This window comes from Musa acuminata, chromosome BXJ2-3 (assembly GCF_036884655.1).
Source record: "Musa acuminata AAA Group cultivar baxijiao chromosome BXJ2-3, Cavendish_Baxijiao_AAA, whole genome shotgun sequence".
NCBI lineage: Eukaryota > Viridiplantae > Streptophyta > Magnoliopsida > Zingiberales > Musaceae > Musa > Musa acuminata.
The window spans coordinates 29,452,501-29,471,502 of record NC_088340.1 but is presented as its reverse complement, the minus strand read 5'-3'; the positions used below and the strand labels follow the sequence as shown (position 1 = coordinate 29,471,502).

Below are 19,002 nucleotides of genomic sequence, written 5' to 3'. Positions count from 1 at the left end.
GAAGTTCGGACAATCGTCGGAGGTTCTGCGGGAACAAATTCGAGAAGTCCATGAGCTTGCCAAAGAAGCTCGCCGGAACTTGCCAAGTGGATCGTCGCAAGTCCAGGAGTTTGCCGGAAGTCCGCAGGAGCATCACCGAGGGTTCATCGGATGATCGACAGAAGTTCGCCGGAAGAAGCGATTGACGCACCGGAGCAAGATGCAGTAAATGTCTTAGGAAATATCGTAGTTAGCATAATAATTAAGTTGGAAATGAGAGGTGATCCCATTAACTTAATCTTGAGGCAATTGGGCCGCTGGAAAACCAAAATTGGGTCGAATGGATTGTTGGGAAATCTTGGAGGCGACATCATATGCGTAGCGGAAGAACAAGAAAACAAAATCCCCGATTCCCAAAAAGATGTTCGTCGTCGTGCGAAGATTGGTGCGCAAAATCTGTGAAACTTAAAACTGCGTATAGAGTAGATTGTGTTACCTAGGGAGATCGTATATCCCTGTTTCCTTGCAGATCCTCAGGAGAGGGTGAAGGAGGTCAAGCGTCCTCCTCTCTAGTGGTGATCCACACAGTAGGGTTGCGACGACGCTCCTCAAAACTCCAGGCCTGCTCTGAGGTGGAGACGGAGAGGAGAATAGGAAAGGCAAGCAAAGGCTCTAGCCTATGAGGCTCTGAATCCCTCATATTTATAGTGGTCCCCTGTCAAACCCTAATGGGTCCTCCCCTAGTGGATATTGGATCTGCATCCAATAAGACAAGGGCTCCGTCGGATATCTCATATCCGAACCTCTACTCATCGTAATGCCTACCATATGTGTGTGACCCTCTAGGCCCAATATCGAGCTGGCCGTGAGTCATACCTATCAGAACTCCTTCTAACTCAGTGAATTATTATCTCTGTAATAATTCACTCGACTCATCGACTACGGACGTACTAGGCCACTACGCCGAAGTCCTCAGACGATATAGGGGAATCCAATCCATTGGACATGTCTGTCCTCAGTTACCATGTACCTATAGTCCCTCATCCATCTAATATCCCAGAGACCGTATATCGAGCAAGGTGCTGTCAAACCCATATGGTTTCTACTCGAGTCTCGCTCTAATCGGATTCTCCCGGAGAACTCTTTCTCTCTCAACCCGAATGACCCTAGCCAGGGATTTGTCTGAGCGAGAACACATGGGATATTCTTCTCATGACGCTGAGAGTGGATGATCCTCTATCGACACTCAATAGCCCTCGTAAGGTCGACTACCACTCCCAATGACCAGCTGTATTAGATCTGGGATAGCCAAACCTATAAGCCTGGTATCAAAGAGTGGAGCACTCATACAGGACATCCTTGGTGTCTCAAGTCTAAGGACCAGATACACCACTAGGACTACGGAATCGTTGTCTAACAATAAGGCATCATCAACCATCCAGCATTCCGTAAGCGGATCAATCAGTGAACTCATTCTCCAATGAGCACCTGTACTATATCCCTAGTGTCCCTACACGAGCAGCTATGAGACCAACTGCATCCATCATATGGACGGGTATACAGCACACCAGTCTGTCCGGTTATCACGATGTCCCTCTCGAGTAACCTATGACCGGGATTATTTAGGATATGTGTTTAAAGGTGAATCGATCTCATTATCGTGATCTCATCACGATCCGATTCCCATTGCACAAATCCAAGGACATCACAATATATATATGCACATATGCAATAGTTATAAAGTGATATATGCCAAAATATAATAAGCAAAAAGATTCTGTATCAAGTCACACGTGTCATCACTCTTGTGATTGGCTTGCTGGGCACCTATGACTAGCAATCTCCCACTTGACCTAAAGCCAATCACCTATGTGTCTGATCCCAATCAGACCCCTGTGACGCTCAAAGACAAAATATGACAACGACTTTGTCAGTGGATCTACAATGTTATCTTCGGATGGAACTCTTTCCACTGCTACATCTCCTCAGGTTACGATCTCTCTGATAAGCTGGAACCTCCTCAGAACACTTCTGATGAGACCCGGGTTCCCTTATTTGAGTAATTGCCCCATAGTTGTCGCAATATAAGGAAGTCGGCTCCTCGCTACTCGGCACGACTCCCAAATCTGTGATGAACTTCTTCACCTAGACTCCCTCCTTTGTTGCATCTGATGCTGCAATGTACTCCGCCTCTATGGTCGAGTCAGTAGTAGTATCTTGCTTGGAACTCTTCCAGCACACTGCTCCTCTATTCAAGGTGTACACATACCCTGAATTCGACTTGCTATCATCGACATCAGACTGAAAACTTGAGTCAGTATAGCCTTCAACCTTAAGGCTATTACCTCCATATACTAGTGAAAGATCCTTAGTCTTTCTCAAGTACTTAAGGATACACTTTACTGCTTTCCAGTGCTCCAAGCCTGGATCCGCCTGATACCTGCTCATGACACTCAGAGCATGCGCTATATCAGGCCTAGTACATAGCATGGCATACATGATAGACCCTATTGCTGAGGCATAAGGTATCATATTCATGTTCGCCCTTTCTTCTAGAGTCTTTGGGGACATACTCGTAGAAAACGATATCCCATGTCTCATCGGTACGAGACATCTCTTGGAATTTTCCATGCCAAACCTTTTGACAATGGTTTCTATGTACTTGGACTGGGACAAGCCAAGCATCCTTTTAGATCTATCTCTATAGATTCTAATCCCCAAGGTATAGGATGCTTCCCCTAAGTCCTTTATGAAGAAGTGTCTAGATAACCAAGTCTTTACTGTGGATTGCATTCCTACGTCATTCCCAATGATCAGGATGTCATCCACATATAACACCAAAAAGGTGATAGCACTCTCACTTACCTTTCTGTATACACAAGGCTCATCTTCGTTCTTAACGAAGTCATAAGATCTGATTGCCTCATCAAATCTTATGTTCCAACTTCGGGAAGCTTGCTTTAGTCCATAAATGGATCTAAGCAACCTACACACCTTATCTAGGCAGTTCTTGGACACGAATCCCTCAGGTTGCATCATATACACCTCCTCGATGTTCCCATTGAGGAATGCGGTTTTCACATCCATCTGCCAGATCTCATAATCATAGTGTGCTGCAATAGCCAATAGAATTCTGATGGATTTTAGCATTGCTACGGGTGAGAAGGTTTCGTCGTAGTCAACATCTTGCCTTTGACGATACCCCTTAGCCACTAGCCTTGCTTTATAGGTCTCTACCTTTCCATCTACTCCGATCTTTTTCTTAAAGATCCACTTGCAACCGATGGGTATAATACATTCGGGCGCATCAACTAGGTTCCAAACCTTATTGGAGTACATAGAATCCATCTCAGAATTCATGGCTTCTTGCCACTTTCCGGAGTCTATACTCATAATAGCCTCCTCGTAGGTCTGAGGATCAATATCCTCAACATCCTCTCCTCTAATATGTCCCACATATCTCTCAGGATGATGGGATACTCTATCAGACCTGCGTAAAGTTGAAACTTGTGTATTAGGTACCTGAACAGACTCGGGCTGTAGAGTGGTGCTTGAGCTTGGTTCTCCAACCTCGCTCAACTCTATCATTCTCCCACTATCTCCGCCAAGAATGTGCTCCTTCTTTAGGAACACTGCTCTCTTAGCTACAAAGACCTTTTGGTCCTCGAGATGATAGAAATAATTCCCACTATCTCACCTCTCGAGGATTGACCGCCACGCCAAACCCGCGTACGACTGACCCTCGTACAGTAGTATAAAAGCCCCTGGCCGACATCCGACCCAGGAGGAGGCAAAAAACAAATCAACCCACAACTGACTTACTCGTCGGAGGGGCCAAAATCGGCAATCACCCAACGAGGGCCATCCTTGCAGGAAAGTGGCTACCCTTTAGCCACGAGCATTCCGACCTGAGAGTCGTCAACCAGCATCCCGACGACGAGCCGCCAATCGATGTCCGGGCCGAGAGATGCCGATCAACATTCCGGCGCCAACACCCGATTTCGAGGGCTTGACCGACCTCAGCGACTAGCTCAGCCGACCGAAGACTTCCGACATCGATTCGTGGACCAGGCCGTGCTGACTATTGAATTTTATGTTTCTCATAATACTTCTATCCAATGGCACAAGCTATGTCATTCGGTAACCAATCTAAAGCATCACACTGAAAAGAAATTATCCATGAGGTAATTCTCTTTAAACAAATCACAGATACTCTTTCCATTTTCTAAATATATCACTTGACAAATCCCATCAACTCCATGGGCATCTCACAGAGATGTTAATTCATAAGCTGCCACAGCTTGTAGTTTCATGACAAGTGAAATGCAAAAACTCAAAACTGATGGTAAACACAAAGATGCACATAGCCCTCTCCGGTAATTGAAGAAGAGTAGCATCACTCTGGAACTGACTAGCCCAAATATGTCTTATATGCTCATATGTAATGAAACACTAACCAGTTCTAACTCACCTCAGGGACAATTGATGATTTAAGTTCTTGCAACTCATTTCCAGAAGATAATCTTCATGCATTCTCGAGAAAGACTGTGTTTCATCTAGTGGCTGATCATCATAATCTCCATGTTTCATCTAGAGACTGACTGATCAAGTAAGTACTTCACAATCTCCATTGTCTTGTCATCCTGGCCTCACTTGTTTCATTGGCACAAGATGCTCAAAGTTTGTCCTTTACCACCATTATATCTGATTCTTCTTCTTTTTTTTGTCTTTTTTCTCAAAGGGGCAATATGCTCTTCCTTGAAGTTAGCAATTTAAGTCCTTAAGACAGCAATGGACATGTGTGTTGTGAACATAATCAAGTCAAAGAGGTTATTGAGATCCCAACAGAAAATATAATGATCTTTTCTTTTGCAAACATTACAGAGCAAATGAATGGATGTTGAAATAATATAATGGCATTCAACTGGACATGTTTTCTGCAATTCTACATCTTTTCTGTGGCAGGAAATTAGCAGCATTCAATTGGACTTGTTCTTTTACAAGTCAAAATTGTCTTTTGGCAGACTATTCTCAGAATCTATAACCATGAAATATATATACGCAACGATAAACGACGACCACCAGAAGAAGAAAAGGTGCGATTTTTGTCGATGCACGCGACACCAAGCGCCTGAACGAACCAAAGGGGCGTAAGGGCATCGAACATTAGAAACCATAGACGGGTACCTGCGCTTTGTTGAAGACAACATAGCCCCAGGGAGCTAAAGGACCTCCGCCTCCCCTTCCTTGACGATCTTGCAGTTCTCAACCGCGTCTCCTTGCGTCGCCCATGACGCCGACGAGGCAAGAATACCCTCGATTGGTTGGATTACCTCCAACTTCACCATTCCCTTGCGGAACTGCGCACGAACGGACCTTTGGAGCCCTTAAACCTCACTGGTTCGGATCCAGCGTCTGATCCGAGCAACCAAATGCCGCAGCATTCTCTCTCAATTCTTATATCAAGTGGGCCCTGCACTTCTAACAAATGGGAGGGCGTCTCTTATGTTCCATGGTTCGGCGCCTGCACGCGGAATCTAATTTCATATTCTGCGCGCACGATGTTTCGTAGGTCGAAACAAAAGGTGGTATTTAGGCCCAATATAACACACGTCTGATTGGCCCAGTAAATATATATATATATATATATATATATATATATATATATATATATATATATATATAGTTTTTATCAGATGGTGGTCCTATATTTGGTTTTACTAAGAGATGTTCCATTTTTCAAAATGAAGCTAAAGCATGATTAGGGGCTAGACAGAGAGCGGTAGTCGCGAGATAAAATGGTCAAGTTGAAAAAAGGCATTGTACGTGAATTTTTTAAAATTAGAATATTATATGAGAAATTTTCAAACTTTAATTTTTTTTATAAAATTCACTATATATATATATATATATATATATATATATATATATATATATATAAAGTGAGTTATATGAGTGAGTGGAGGAAGAAAGCTTCATGGGTGATCGAGGTTCTATTAAAAAGGGGGTGATAGGAGTCATGATAGAGGGAGTCATTGACGCTACAAACGAAGACTTTATGGGGTAGCAACAGAGCAGGGTAATCACAAAGAGATAACGGGGTGGAGTCAATGAGTGACGACGAGGGGCATTTAGAATATTAGAGGAAAAAAGAACAGTAATAAGAAAACTAGGGACATCTTTTAGTAAAAACCTAAAAAAAGTTTTTTTTTCAGAAAATCATATATATATATAATAAAAATAATTATTAACATGAAAAAGTCTGACAATAAAAATGAACAAGAACAGAACCGGGCGAGGTTTTGTTTGGTCAAACTCTTGACTACGAATTGGTCAAAGCCTATGGGTGAGAACCGGGCGAGGTTTATTGATGTAATTAATAAACACATATGGGTGAGAAAAGACAGCACAATGTCAGTCATGATTGATACATTGTGTTGATGTAATTAATAAACACAAAGTTCGATTTCGATCGAGAGCAAGTGTGCATGCCACCAAACAGTCGTTATTGGACGGCAGCATCCAAACGTTGACCGACAACAGGTAAATTACATGCGGTCAACCTGTTACTATTATTTTGTCGTTGCAATGACCGATACAGTCAGTCAGCTTGACCACCAATCCATCCTGACTTCACCAACCACAAATCTGATCCAGTCAACAAGATCATCCTTTCGTACAAAGTCGATCCTTGAAACGTTTTGCTTGTGACCAATTACGAAGCTCTGGTATGAAGAATTTGACATGTTGTTCATGATTTAATGCACCTTAATATAAATATACTTATTTTTGTGATCTTTTATACATCATGTGTCATAACTGAGTTATCCAGTGGAGTTATACCACTTTGATTTGATATGCATATAGTTGATTTGATTCTATATGTATTTTTAGGATTACTAGAACAAAGATCAACTATCAAAATTCTCAAATCACATAGGCTTAGAGTACATGTTAGGACAAATATTCTATATCCACACGATCATGAATTTTTATTTACAAGCACTTAATGTTAAAAATAACTTCATGAGTCTAAATAATAGTCACATATTATTAGAAAAGTCGGATTCATATATTGGAATCAACACAAGTAAACAAATGATATGGTGGTAAGGCAGGGATGACTGAGTCACATTTTTTTCTCATTCAATTTCCCTATAGGTTTGAAAGGAAAATATCAAGGGCCAAACACTTTGGATGTGAATACTAACTCCCTTACAAGCTCATGCACTGCCCCATACATGGACGACTATCTCACCTGGTGTGGTGTGGTACCAATTTATGGTTATGATGGACAATGTCAAGAATTAATTCTATCATACAGTTTGGAGAAAGCTTTCACCCAACTGGGACTTTTGTGTCCTTCATTTTTATTTCCTTGTTATTTTTCTTTTTTTTTGCTTGTGCCCATACATCATCAAATGGACATGTGGTAACCATTGGAACAACACAGGTCAGGTAGGAATGGAACACACAGTGACATGATAGGAGGGCCTTAGTTGATCACCTTTGATGGTTCATCACCTTTTTCTATCGTGACTGACTGATCCCACTTGAGAAAGCACAAGTAGTGGTGGCTTTGAGTTGCTTTGCATGGGACACATTCTTTGGGATAAAATGCCAACTAGTTGTCACGGCTGCCCAAACTCCCTCTCCTTCCTCCTCGAACGAGCATAGGCTATGTTGGACCATTGCACCACCAACAGGGTCGGGAATAAAATAATGCCTCCGAGTGAAAAGAGATGATGCATCAATGCCATGTGTTTGGATGTGGAAGACGGGAGTTTGCAGGTCAGTTTTCTCAGGGGTGGATGCAATTTGATTATAACTATGTTGACTAGTTTGAGCAAGTTGGTGGAGACGAGAGAGGTGGGGGAAGAGGAGGGCAACCCAGAAGAACTGGGTGAGGCAAAAGGGGTGGTGGTCCACCAAAGATATGGGGGATCATATCATATTGTGATGGTGATTGGAAATGAATCGATGGGGCTAATCAACAATGGGTTTGGATCTTTGACATGGTTACTGGATGATATGTGACTGAACCACCTTTTGGTAGATATGCACCTCAAATTTGACTTTGCAACTACTTTTGACATTAATCGATCGACGACGAGGAGGTTTTCTTCTTCTTCTTCTTCTTTCCGGTAAATAAAAGAGGAAGAGAAAGGATGGATAAATTGTTTTCTATCCAGGCATGTAGACTTGTTTCTTCTCTTTAAGAGGAGAGAGGAGAGAGGAAGTGGATGAATTGATTTCACTTAGTTGTTCGCTCCATCCACCTCTATATTCCATGATGACATGCTTAGAGCAAATTCCAAGCTATCATGATCGTATTCGTTGTACTGAACAAGGACGAGGAACAGAAGCCTGCAGGTGCATATGGCAAGTAGTAGTCGATGGCACACACAAACGGACGCTGCGGAGAGCGTGTGCTATCTGCTTCACAAGTAGCTCCGCGATTCTTGTCCTCCCCACTGCTCTTGTCCCCGAGGAATCTCAAGTGACACATGATCGGCGGGGCCACAGCCTTACGATGATGCATGTTGGTCGGTGGTGTATGGAAGCTTTATCCATCAGCACGCAACTTGGTGCGAGGGTGGGGGGATGGTGTTCGACGAAATGCCTCCACTGGAATATTAATTATGGTGCCGTTCGGTTTGATTTGGGAGATGAGACACTTATTCTCCAACATGTCATCGGCTACTGTCCTTGGAGTCGATGCTTATCCGAGATAATCATCACAACACCATCTTCTATGGGTTACAAGGAGTTGGTGGGGAGAAAAAGTGTTGGAAGTCATCTCACGCAACCATTTGAGAGAAAAGGTTTGGTTTGTCTCGTGGATCAGGAGAACTGCGGACATCTCATGGCATTGAATAGGCGACGTCTGTTTCTTTTCCCCTTGGGAGCAAGACATGGTGCAGTTCACCCTTGCTTCGATCAGTGGTTCCTCTGTCCGTCTCACCTCCACCATCAGAGGACCGAGAAAGAGCAGACAAGCGGAGGGGAGAGCGCTGGCGACATGAGCCCCATATCTATCGGTGTGTTGTAACATGGCAACCACTCCAACGAGGAGTTCTCACACTTGGTATGATTAGCTCAACGACGAAGAATACGTAACGCATTACGTGGGGTACAAGTTGCAGTGGGACAAAGCTTATAAGCCAAGAGTAGCGGTGGAGGTGTATCAACTCCAACCCGTATGTGTACCACAGGGAGTTAACGAGACCTTCGAGTAGATGTGGAGTGGGGTGGGTGGGCTGTGGCAGGGGAGGCAAAGGTCACGCACCCTTTCCCATGTGAATCCACGCGGTCATCTCTCCCCACGCACCTTCCCATTCCGAAAGCTCGTCTTTGGTCCTCCTTTATTCATTGGTAAGTAGCGAGGTAGGTCGACTCCGTCGTCAACCCTGTTAGCTTGTGGCAGATAATTCTATCCCCATCTCCCATATTCTCTTCCTGATTCCCTTCTCGGTTCCTTCATCGATTTATTTCCCTCACGTATTCTATTTCCTGCACCAAAGCTTCTCTCTCTCTCTCTCTCTCTCTCTCTGTTGAAGAGGAGGATACAGCGGGATACTGGGAGTAGCGGGTTGAGGAGATAAAAGAAACAAAGCAGAGATTGGACAGGAGCCGAGGGATGGATGTGTGCGACACCAGCCTTGCTCTCGGGCTTGGCGTCGGGGGAAGGAGCACGGCGCCGTCGAGCGGTACGACTCGTCGCAGGCAGGAAGTGCCCTGCTCGCCTCTCAGGAGCTTGATGGCACAGAAGCAGCCATCACTGATGTTAAGCCTTCCTCATGATGTCTACAACGGGGAAGCGAACAAGGGGAGCGAGGAGGGGCGGCAAGCGCGGCCGTCGTCTCCTCACAGCACGGTCTCATCCTTTTCGACTGCCTACACTCCGACGACGATGAAGAAGGAGAAAGACGACGGCGGCGGCGGCGGCGGCGAGGAAGCAGATACAGCGAGGGCCGACTCCCGCGGCGGTAGCTACGACGATAACGACGACGGCAGTCCTAGGAAGAAGCTTAGGCTCACGAAGGAGCAGTCGGCCCTGTTGGAAGACAGGTTCAAGGAGAACAGTACCCTCAATCCTGTGAGTAGTACCCGAAAGAATCTTCTCTGCGTACCTTTCTTTCTCATCTATCTTTCTCCTCATTATTTTTGGTTCGATGAACAGAAACAGAAGCATGCTTTGGCCAAGCAATTGAATCTGCGGCCACGACAAGTGGAAGTATGGTTCCAAAATAGGAGGGCAAGGTTTGTCTCTAATTCTTTCAGACGTGTGTGCATATACATACGTATATTTCATATCTATGATGTCAAATGTTGTGTATATATCTACTACCTATACATAATGGAATTGCATGCACTGCGGTTGCAACATCAAGGCTTCGAGTGATGTGATGACAGGACCAAGCTCAAGCAGACCGAAGTCGACTGCGAGTTTCTGAAGAGGTGCTGCGAGTCGCTGACCGACGAGAACCGGCGACTGCACAAGGAGCTACAGGAGCTGAAGGCCCTCAAACTCGCGCCGCCGCCGGTCTGCATGCAGTTCCCGGCGGCCACCCTCACCATGTGCCCTTCCTGCAAGACCATAAGAGCCGCCGCCGACGGCCCCAAAGGCGGCGGCGCCGAGCCTTTTGTGGTCGCACCAGCAAAGCATCACTTCTTCCACCCTTTCATCCATTCAGCATCATGTTAGCTGGGGAAGACGAACTCCTCCCACCCCCTCTTTTTTATTATATTTTTTTTAAATTTTTAATCTAGGGCTTGGGAATTACACTCGATACTTAGCATCACTCGACTGGTTATGGTCGACGAAGAAGCAATTGCATCTGGTACCGCCAAGTATTATTGACAGACCGATTGCTTTATGTTCCTTACAAGTCATCTTTGTCCGCTGTACAGAAGACATGATTCTTATATGTGTAATCTCCTCCGTTTCATGCGATTATATGAAAGGTGTGTGTTAATTTCTGTATGCCACCCCTTGAATGGGGAGGACACAAGGAGGCCATTTTGTGGAGGCAGACGCTGATTGAGATGGTACACGTGAAGGCGTAGGAAAGATGTGAAGGAAAAGGGAGGAGTGGAAAGCGTGTGGGGGCAAGGAAGAAGGATATGATTGACAGAAAGATAGATCATACACGACACGAACCCACTAATTCATGGAGAACTATTTGGTGGGCCATACCCACGTGAAGTATCGGGCCCACGTAACATAAGTATTTGCATACATTTAGGAATAAGGACAAATTGAGGTCTACAGATGGAGGGTTGGGGGATCACAGTGACTGATCTTTATGCTTCGGCTTTATCTATGGAGGTGACCGAGTCCTACTTGATTGGAAGAGCGGACAGTCACGTCAACTTGTGTCATTAGAATAAGCTTCTTCTTTCTTTTCTTTTATTTCGTCACTGTCACATCACAGTCTTCTGCAAAGGATTACAAGCCATGTATATAAATTTGAAGGGACTACATATGCAGCTGTATAAGATCCAAACGCAACTGCGTACCAAGGGCGTGCATTATAAAAGCATGTAATCTTAAAGGAAATGAAAGAATTTCACGTCAAAGATGCATTATCTGCTATTAAAATTTTTCAGGTTGAACAATGTTCTTAAACCTCCTATAAAAATCATACAAAAAGGAGAGTTTTAGCCACTAACGTTGTAGATTTGATTCCTCACTCCACAAAGCACACTGTTCGGAAACTGGAATTACATTGATCATCCATTAGAACATGAACAAGGAACGAACCACAAAAGATAAAAGAGGAGGGGTGTTTTGGTGGGGGTGTGATTAGACTTTCACAGAAGGCTTGCTTATAACATGAATCAGTAACCAGAGAAGAGGGAAGCAGTAGCACTTATCTGCACAATAAATGCCACCATCTCGGAATAAAGCTCCAGATTATTGTGGGTCTCCGAGCTTATATACATTGAGCATCGGGTTGGGACTCGGCTCCCCCCGGGTTCAGGTATCCGGCAAGTGCTTAGTGCCGTCGAGCAGCATCCTCAAGCTAGATGATCAGTTGCTACTTAGTAGCCTTTTGAACTTGCTCTGTACCACGCTCAGAAGGAAGTCGGTAAATATGTGTTCATAGCCTGGCATTTTACTATAACCTGCAAAGGTTACCAACTGTTCTACTTAAGAAGATGTTTTGTTTGTTCATTCAAATAATGTCAGGAAGTAAAGTCAATTATATACCAGCTCATAAGAATCCTCCTGCTAAATACTCCTTATAGTTCATAATTCTGACAAATATGTAAACTTCAAAATTATGATATTATTTCCCTAAAAAATTAAGGACTTTTGGTTTTCCTTTTTTTTTTTTTACAATAGATAAATAACGAAGTCCTATCAACAGTCAAATAGATTTGATCCCAGGAACTTCCAATGTGAGACTTCTCAATTAATATATTACTCGATATATCCAAATTAATGGTGGTACACCCATCTTTCCTACATACATTAAATTAATACTTATTCATCCACTTCCATTGTGCGTCATTTGTGGCTATCACAACTTGTATCAAAATGTCATGTTATACTTTGAAAATTGTCTATTGTAATTTCCTCCCACTAGATTGTTCCTGAAATGCCCTTCTTGTCCTGTTCAATTAGTACTTCAAAGTTAAATCTAAACAGGAACCAAACAACCAAAGAAACAGATGCATACACCCTGCGGTTAAGGAACTTGCACACCTAACAAGCACCTGATGTTCTTGCTCTTTATTTTTGGTACAATGGATATGTTGCCTATTGTTCTGATTCATCAACGCATAGAAATGTCCTCCCATAAGTACACCATCTATCCTTGGTCTCCTCTACTCTTTCCGATCATTCCCTACCATTCTGCCAAAACCCCAGGATTGACCAAGGTACGTTGCTTCCACTAAGATATCAAGTTTTCCAACCAATTGTCTTACAGTGTGTTTGGATAACTACAGCAAAGAGCCTTTTCTATATGAATGTTCTTATAACCAAACTCATTTCTTCATGTTAAATGATGTTTCAATTACTTGGCATCTCTCTACAAGTTTGACAAGAAAAATCTTGACAAAAAAATAAAGCAAACCTGACACATGATGGAAAGAAAAGAATGGGAAAGGAGATATAAACTGCACTTCATGAGCTTAAAAGGATGAGAATATTGAATAAATAATAGGCTCCACTTGCCAGGAAAATAATTGATATCAATGACATAAAACCGGTCCCTTGTTCCGTGCTCTCTGATTATATCTATGTTGAATAATCGAAGACCCTAAAGGCAACAAAAATGCAAGATAAGAACCAGTGCAAACCTACAAATAAGTATTCGAGTAAAGCACACATATAACAAACCATCTCACCAATCGAAGACGGAGCTCCCTAGCGAGCTTCTCAAGCAATGGCCTTGGAGGAAGTTCTACAGAAAAACAATATGAAAGAAAGAGGCACTCACTCTTCACATCATACAGCATACTTTTTGTCATCATAAACAAATCAAAATCCATGTATCCTGCAAAGACCTTACCAGCAATACTAGGGTCCAGGTCTGCATCATCTGCAGATGCTGCAGCACAAGAAACCCTGGGGAACCGAAAGACACCAGTATTGTTCAAGAGTTCGCGCTTACTAACATCAGGAAGGGAAAATCGACGAACAACCTTTATTGCCTCTCCAACAATATAGACCTTAAAGAGAACACCGCCTGGAAGAGGACAATAAAATAAATTAAGATGAAGAGTATAATAACATGAAGTTGCCTGACACAACAGCAATCGAGAACAGATTACCATGATTAACAAACTCTTGGAGAACCAAGGGAGGATCAAGCTTTGATAAGGAGAACTCATCATAGGCAAGTGATAATTCATGTGACTTTGCACTTCCATCAACCACTAAGGGTTTCGCAACTGCAAACGAAGAACATTTTGTGAACATTTTCAATGAGTAAATCACCAACTAGATCTGTAGTGCATTATCAAACACGTTTCTATTGCACTAGACATAACAACAGATTATGTAGACTTAATGAAGGTAAGCCAAAAAGTACTAGCCTTACCCATATAAAAATTTGAAAGCTCTTTATTTAACTAAGGAAATTTCCTTACATAGAGCTCAATGGTGGGAAAAGTTCAATGTAGCCCCACAATTGTAATATATGATGTACTAGCCTTACCTAAAATAGGAAGTTACGAGAAGTATGGAAGTCAGCCAACCTAGGCCGACAAAGAGGGTGCTCAGGGACTTCTAAGAGCGTTTTTTTATACAAACTAAAATACATTGCCCTCGTTGGCTGGGAATGCACATGGGCTCTTCCTCTGAGTGTGAGCTTGTCATGTGGTCTTGTGTTACATGGGCCCTGATCCTTGATGAAACTTCCCGTTTTCTCCAATCTACATCCAGCCCAGAACATATTTCACCAAAAATTAACATAAGATATGCTTTCATCAATAGATAGAGATCAAACTTCACCATTATGCTATGGTGTGTCTGCTTGTAGGCTTTGGACATGACATTTTCCAATTAGCAATCTAGTGATAACAGCAATCTATGTTTTATTCTAACATTTGTCCACGTGTGTGATTCGTTCCACAGATTACCTTATCCTTTTAGTCAAATCTGATGGTTATAAATCACTTTAGAAATTTTACTTAAGTTAATATTTTGACAAATGTTACATCGGTGTACCACATTTCCATTTTAGCTATGAGATATCATCATATTCACATGTGCTCTCTAAGCATCTATGTTCCTATGACACTATTTTTCAATTAATTGGTTCAAAAATTTTCATCTCAATTGTTGATGCTGAGAGCCCTGAATACAATCATAAGTCAGCCTATGCTACCAACCAAAATATGACACAAGAAAAGATCCTTAATTGCAAACCTTCTGGAATAAGATGATTTCTATGTCAAATATGTTCAACATAAGTTATTACCACTCCACATGTCTCCTTGTTACCAAAGACCACTTGGATAGTGGTGACAGAGCTGGCGATTAGTCAATATAAACAAGCTTCAAGATGCCTAGGTGACAGACACTAAACTAAAATACCTAATATACATGTACAGAATCATACATAATCAAATGTAAAGTAGAGGAAAGACAGCTCAGTATCCAAGACAGAAACAATTAAAACCAGCTTTTTTTTCTTCATTTGTGCTTACATGGAGTATGCAGTTAGATCATTCTCAACTCATGATGCAACTAATGTAAAACACCTGAAACTTGAGCAGTATATATCACCATAATCAATCCCTCCATACAGTGGATCCATGCTGCTCTGGACATCAATTTAGAACTAGATGGAATAGGCGGTGAAAAATACTAAGAATCAATCTTCGCCAGTGATGTTAATTATGAGTTAGACATTATCATTTCTCTCCACGAACATCAGTTGCAATCTTCTTATGTATCAAGGATCTTAGAAAGATTTTGACAGAGATGTCATATGAATTTACCTAATGGAAGAGTTAACCTAGCCTTGCTAACTGCATCTGGAATTGATGATGGGTCTTTGGTGATAACTAGCTGCCTAGGAGTGCCAACTTTACCTGCAATTGATAGTTGAAGACGAGGGTTCAAAATGGACAGCCAAGTAGATAATCAAACAAAAAAGAATCTGGAACTTACAACAATTTACCTATTTTTCCTTATGAAAATTACATCAGAATATTATGCAATTCTAGTGACATCAGACTCTTCTGAAATAGAGAAGATAAATTAGGAAAAAATGTTTTCAGTCTTATGAGCATTCTCTAAGGTGAGAAATTGCCAAGTATTTCCAAAATATTTGTAAGGAAAGCTATTATAATAATCACCAACAGATCTGGTAGAGGTAACTAAAGCAAATCTCCAACAACAACAAATCACAAGATGAATATAAAGACAGTCTTATTACTACCTAATGGTGCCTCAAGATATAGAGTAAGTTTCACTTTGGTATAGAGCAGAGAGAGGAAAAAAAAGACAACACTAACCAGGCACTGAACCCATTTGTTGAATGGAATTAGAATTAAGCAATGACAACATTTACCATAGCAGTCAGACAAATTCAAATTAGCTACATCCTGGAGCATTGATTGGCGATTGTACAGATGTTGTATGGCAGCAGGTGGATCAAGGACAGTAACTTCTGGATGTTTTTCCCAATAATCCTTCAAAGAACAAAGAAAATAAGGCAAAGAAAACAGCAGGTATTGCAAATTCAAAAATAAAGTCTCATATGTGTTCAACTGGAATTTGAAGAAATAGAAATAATGGATGTATACTTGAGAAATCACAGTAGAAATATCACAATAAAACTTGTTTTAGCCTTTTATCAATCAACAGGAGAAACTTATTAAACTTGTAAAACATTCAAATAGTTTGCTTGCCATATAAAGGTTTAGGGTCAATATATTTAGAAAATAAAAGATCTAAACTTTGCAAAAAGAAAATTAATTTCTCAAACTGCAACTGTAAGGCTACATCCCAAAACTCCCATTGGCAGAAGACTCATGCACTGATCTGATACCTAGAAAAACTACAACCACAAAGCTTCCCTATAAAGGATCTTTCAGAACTAACAACAGAAGGGCCCATTTCTTGTAAATAAACAAAATCTAAAGCAGATAATTTTAGGAATACCTAGGATCAGCTAGCAACAATACGAGGCTAGAATAGCTGATCAGATGAAGTAGAATCCTCAGCCCATGGAAGTGGAGGCTTCAACTTCCACGGGTTACAAAAATATTCCAGATAAAGATACACCTTTAACTTTAATACATTTCTCTCTTTACTAGTCAATGTTACTGATCAGATTATAAATTGGTCAAAATTTCGCATGATGCGGAAGTTTCGTACCATCACAGTATCTGATTTCAAGCATAATATAATGACCTTACAGAAGATGAGGTACTTCTAGAAGGTCTAGAATTACCAACCTGCAGAATTTGTTGCCACTCTTTTCCAGTCAACTGTGAAAAAAAAAAAGTAAAAAAGAAAAGCTTATCTGTCAGCATGTTTAAAATCATTAGGAAGAGTTGAATTGATAAATTCTCTATCATATTTATGCAAAGCACCAATAAACTAAATTTAAGATGAGAACCAACAGCAGTTGGCTTCCTTTCTACTTTTCAAGGCAAAATCATTGGTTTTTCCACCAAAATTGAGCATCATTATGGTCATCGTTAGACAAGTTAGCCTTAATGTTCCATAAGAAAAACTCCAAGCAATAGGGATGACCGATGGACCTTGTGAAGAACAATGTCAAAAGGACCTTGGTCTACAAGTGGTTGGCTCTGGTCAATGGCAACAAATACAATTCCTTTCTTCCTGCACAACACATCACAAGGTCTAGTTAAATTACATTCCGAAACCCAAACTTAGACACGTCAGGTGGTATCTGAGATGAAAACAATTTTACCAAACATGTCTGATGCAATATACATGAACATCACTAACGACAGAAAATTAATTGAAAATACATAGGAAAAAAATGTTTCAGTCCTTATCACATCAGAAAAGAGCAGAATTATCTTGATCTTATATAAAGAAATTTACTGTAAGGATATGTTATCAGCTTACATTGTTTAGAACAATCACCATAACATAATAGAGATCAAATGCATCTTAGATATAATAGAGATCTCTGATCAAATACAGCTTAGATATAATAGAGATCTCATATAATTCAAAGTCATCAAGATAATCATACGATTGCCATCACTGAGAAACGGTAATCTAGTCAAATTCCACTAAGAAAATAAATATCAAGAATAAGCAGGAAACTTCTTCTTAAAATAAGACCGTTACAAAAAATAAAAATAATGATGACATAAAGAGAATATCATTTGATACTGAAATTTATAATATATATAGTTTGCTTTCAAAGTAGATTATTAAGTGTCAAAGCATGGCATATAAGAGAGCCAAGTTGGGTTCCCAAAGTTATATATATATATATATATATATATATATATATATATATATATATATATATGATATTTAAGAAAAATAATCTATCCGAAGGAGCAAAGTTGAGAGGAATGAGATTACAACAAAAATTCAAAGTGAAAAGACGAAAGAAAATGTAGGACGAAAAGCGCAACACCACCACGACTAATCAAGAGTCGCCTAGAACAACTCAAAATATACTTGTTTCCACACAAAAGATATGCATCGGACGGCCGGAAAAGAAACACAAATTTGTATCAACTATCAGTTTCCAAAGATATTTTTGGTTCCCTCTTTTTGAAGAGGACGACTCACTTGGCCAACCCTTCCAGCTTCGGCTGCAAGAAGCTCTTGACCTTCTTGGAGGTCAGAGCATACCCCACGACGAGCTTCTCCAGCGTCGGCGGCGGCGGCGGCGGAAGCGATATCAGGGCGACGCTATCGTTCTCATTCTCCTCCTCATTTCGTAGGTACGAGATTTCCCCGTTCAACCTCATCACCCCCTCCCTCCTCCGCCTCTCGTCCTCCTAGACCAGACCTTAAATCACCAACAAAACCCTCCAGAGCTCGACACGAACCACACGGTCGAAACCCTAGAAACCCTCCGTCGTGCCCGATCAACCGGCGTTCAAGAGCAAACGAAGGGGATGTTGCTTCGATCCTAGGGGGTGAGCGGAAGCAGGGGATTCGAATCCGGGATACGACAGCCTTCGAGATTACTCCAAACGGAGAGCGATCGAGGGAGGGAGCGAGACGAAGAGGTTCTGGGAAGCGCTTCGTGAGAGTCGGAAGGAAGCAGGCTAGCGAGCGAGATTGGCGTGATCGGGTATTTGTAGCAGAGCTCGAGCACAATTCCATTGAGCGCAAGTACCAAGTTACGCTTCTTATGTGCGGTTATTTACTTGACTGCCATCGAGCCGGATTACATTAGAATACTATAGGAAGGCTGTTTAAAGCGGAGCACAGAGAACAACGTTTTATGGCTCTCACGTGATTTTTGACGCGTGTCACCTCGAAGGGGCCCACCCAGCGCACCATGTGAAACGTTGCGCCTCCCAAGTCTCTGTCACGCTCGGGTGTCTCGG

General features: G+C 41.7%; 2 protein-coding genes across 4 annotated transcripts; one reads left to right on the top strand and one right to left on the bottom strand.

Annotated features, from left to right (window-relative positions):
- Positions 1–8,665: 8,665 nt before the first annotated feature.
- LOC135607657 (homeobox-leucine zipper protein HOX19-like) lies at positions 8,666–10,871 on the top strand. Of its 2 annotated transcripts, XM_065099624.1 has the most exons (4): positions 8,666–9,354; positions 9,540–10,078; positions 10,163–10,242; positions 10,396–10,871. In XM_065099624.1, the coding sequence occupies exons 2-4, from the start codon at positions 9,620–9,622 to the stop codon at positions 10,685–10,687; spliced, it is 831 nt and encodes a 276-aa protein (XP_064955696.1). In that variant the 5' UTR covers positions 8,666–9,354; positions 9,540–9,619; the 3' UTR covers positions 10,688–10,871. The 2 variants fall into 2 exon arrangements, with proteins under 2 accessions (XP_064955696.1, XP_064955694.1); XM_065099622.1 differs by having other exon boundaries at positions 8,666–10,078.
- Positions 10,872–11,086: 215 nt separating this feature from the next.
- LOC103978347 (inositol-tetrakisphosphate 1-kinase 4) lies at positions 11,087–18,743 on the bottom strand. 2 transcript variants are annotated; one of them, XM_065099621.1, is made up of 11 exons: positions 18,233–18,743; positions 17,215–17,296; positions 16,906–16,938; positions 16,017–16,137; positions 15,442–15,534; positions 13,768–13,887; positions 13,506–13,682; positions 13,342–13,397; positions 13,169–13,253; positions 11,656–12,111; positions 11,087–11,421 (listed from the first exon to the last, which is right to left on the bottom strand). In XM_065099621.1, exons 1-10 carry the CDS (start codon positions 18,412–18,414, stop codon positions 12,017–12,019), a joined length of 1,044 nt encoding a protein of 347 aa, XP_064955693.1. In that variant the 5' UTR covers positions 18,415–18,743; the 3' UTR covers positions 11,087–11,421; positions 11,656–12,016. The 2 variants fall into 2 exon arrangements, with proteins under 2 accessions (XP_064955693.1, XP_064955692.1); XM_065099620.1 differs by lacking the exons at positions 11,087–11,421; positions 11,656–12,111 and having other exon boundaries at positions 12,134–13,253.
- Positions 18,744–19,002: the final 259 nt, after the last annotated feature.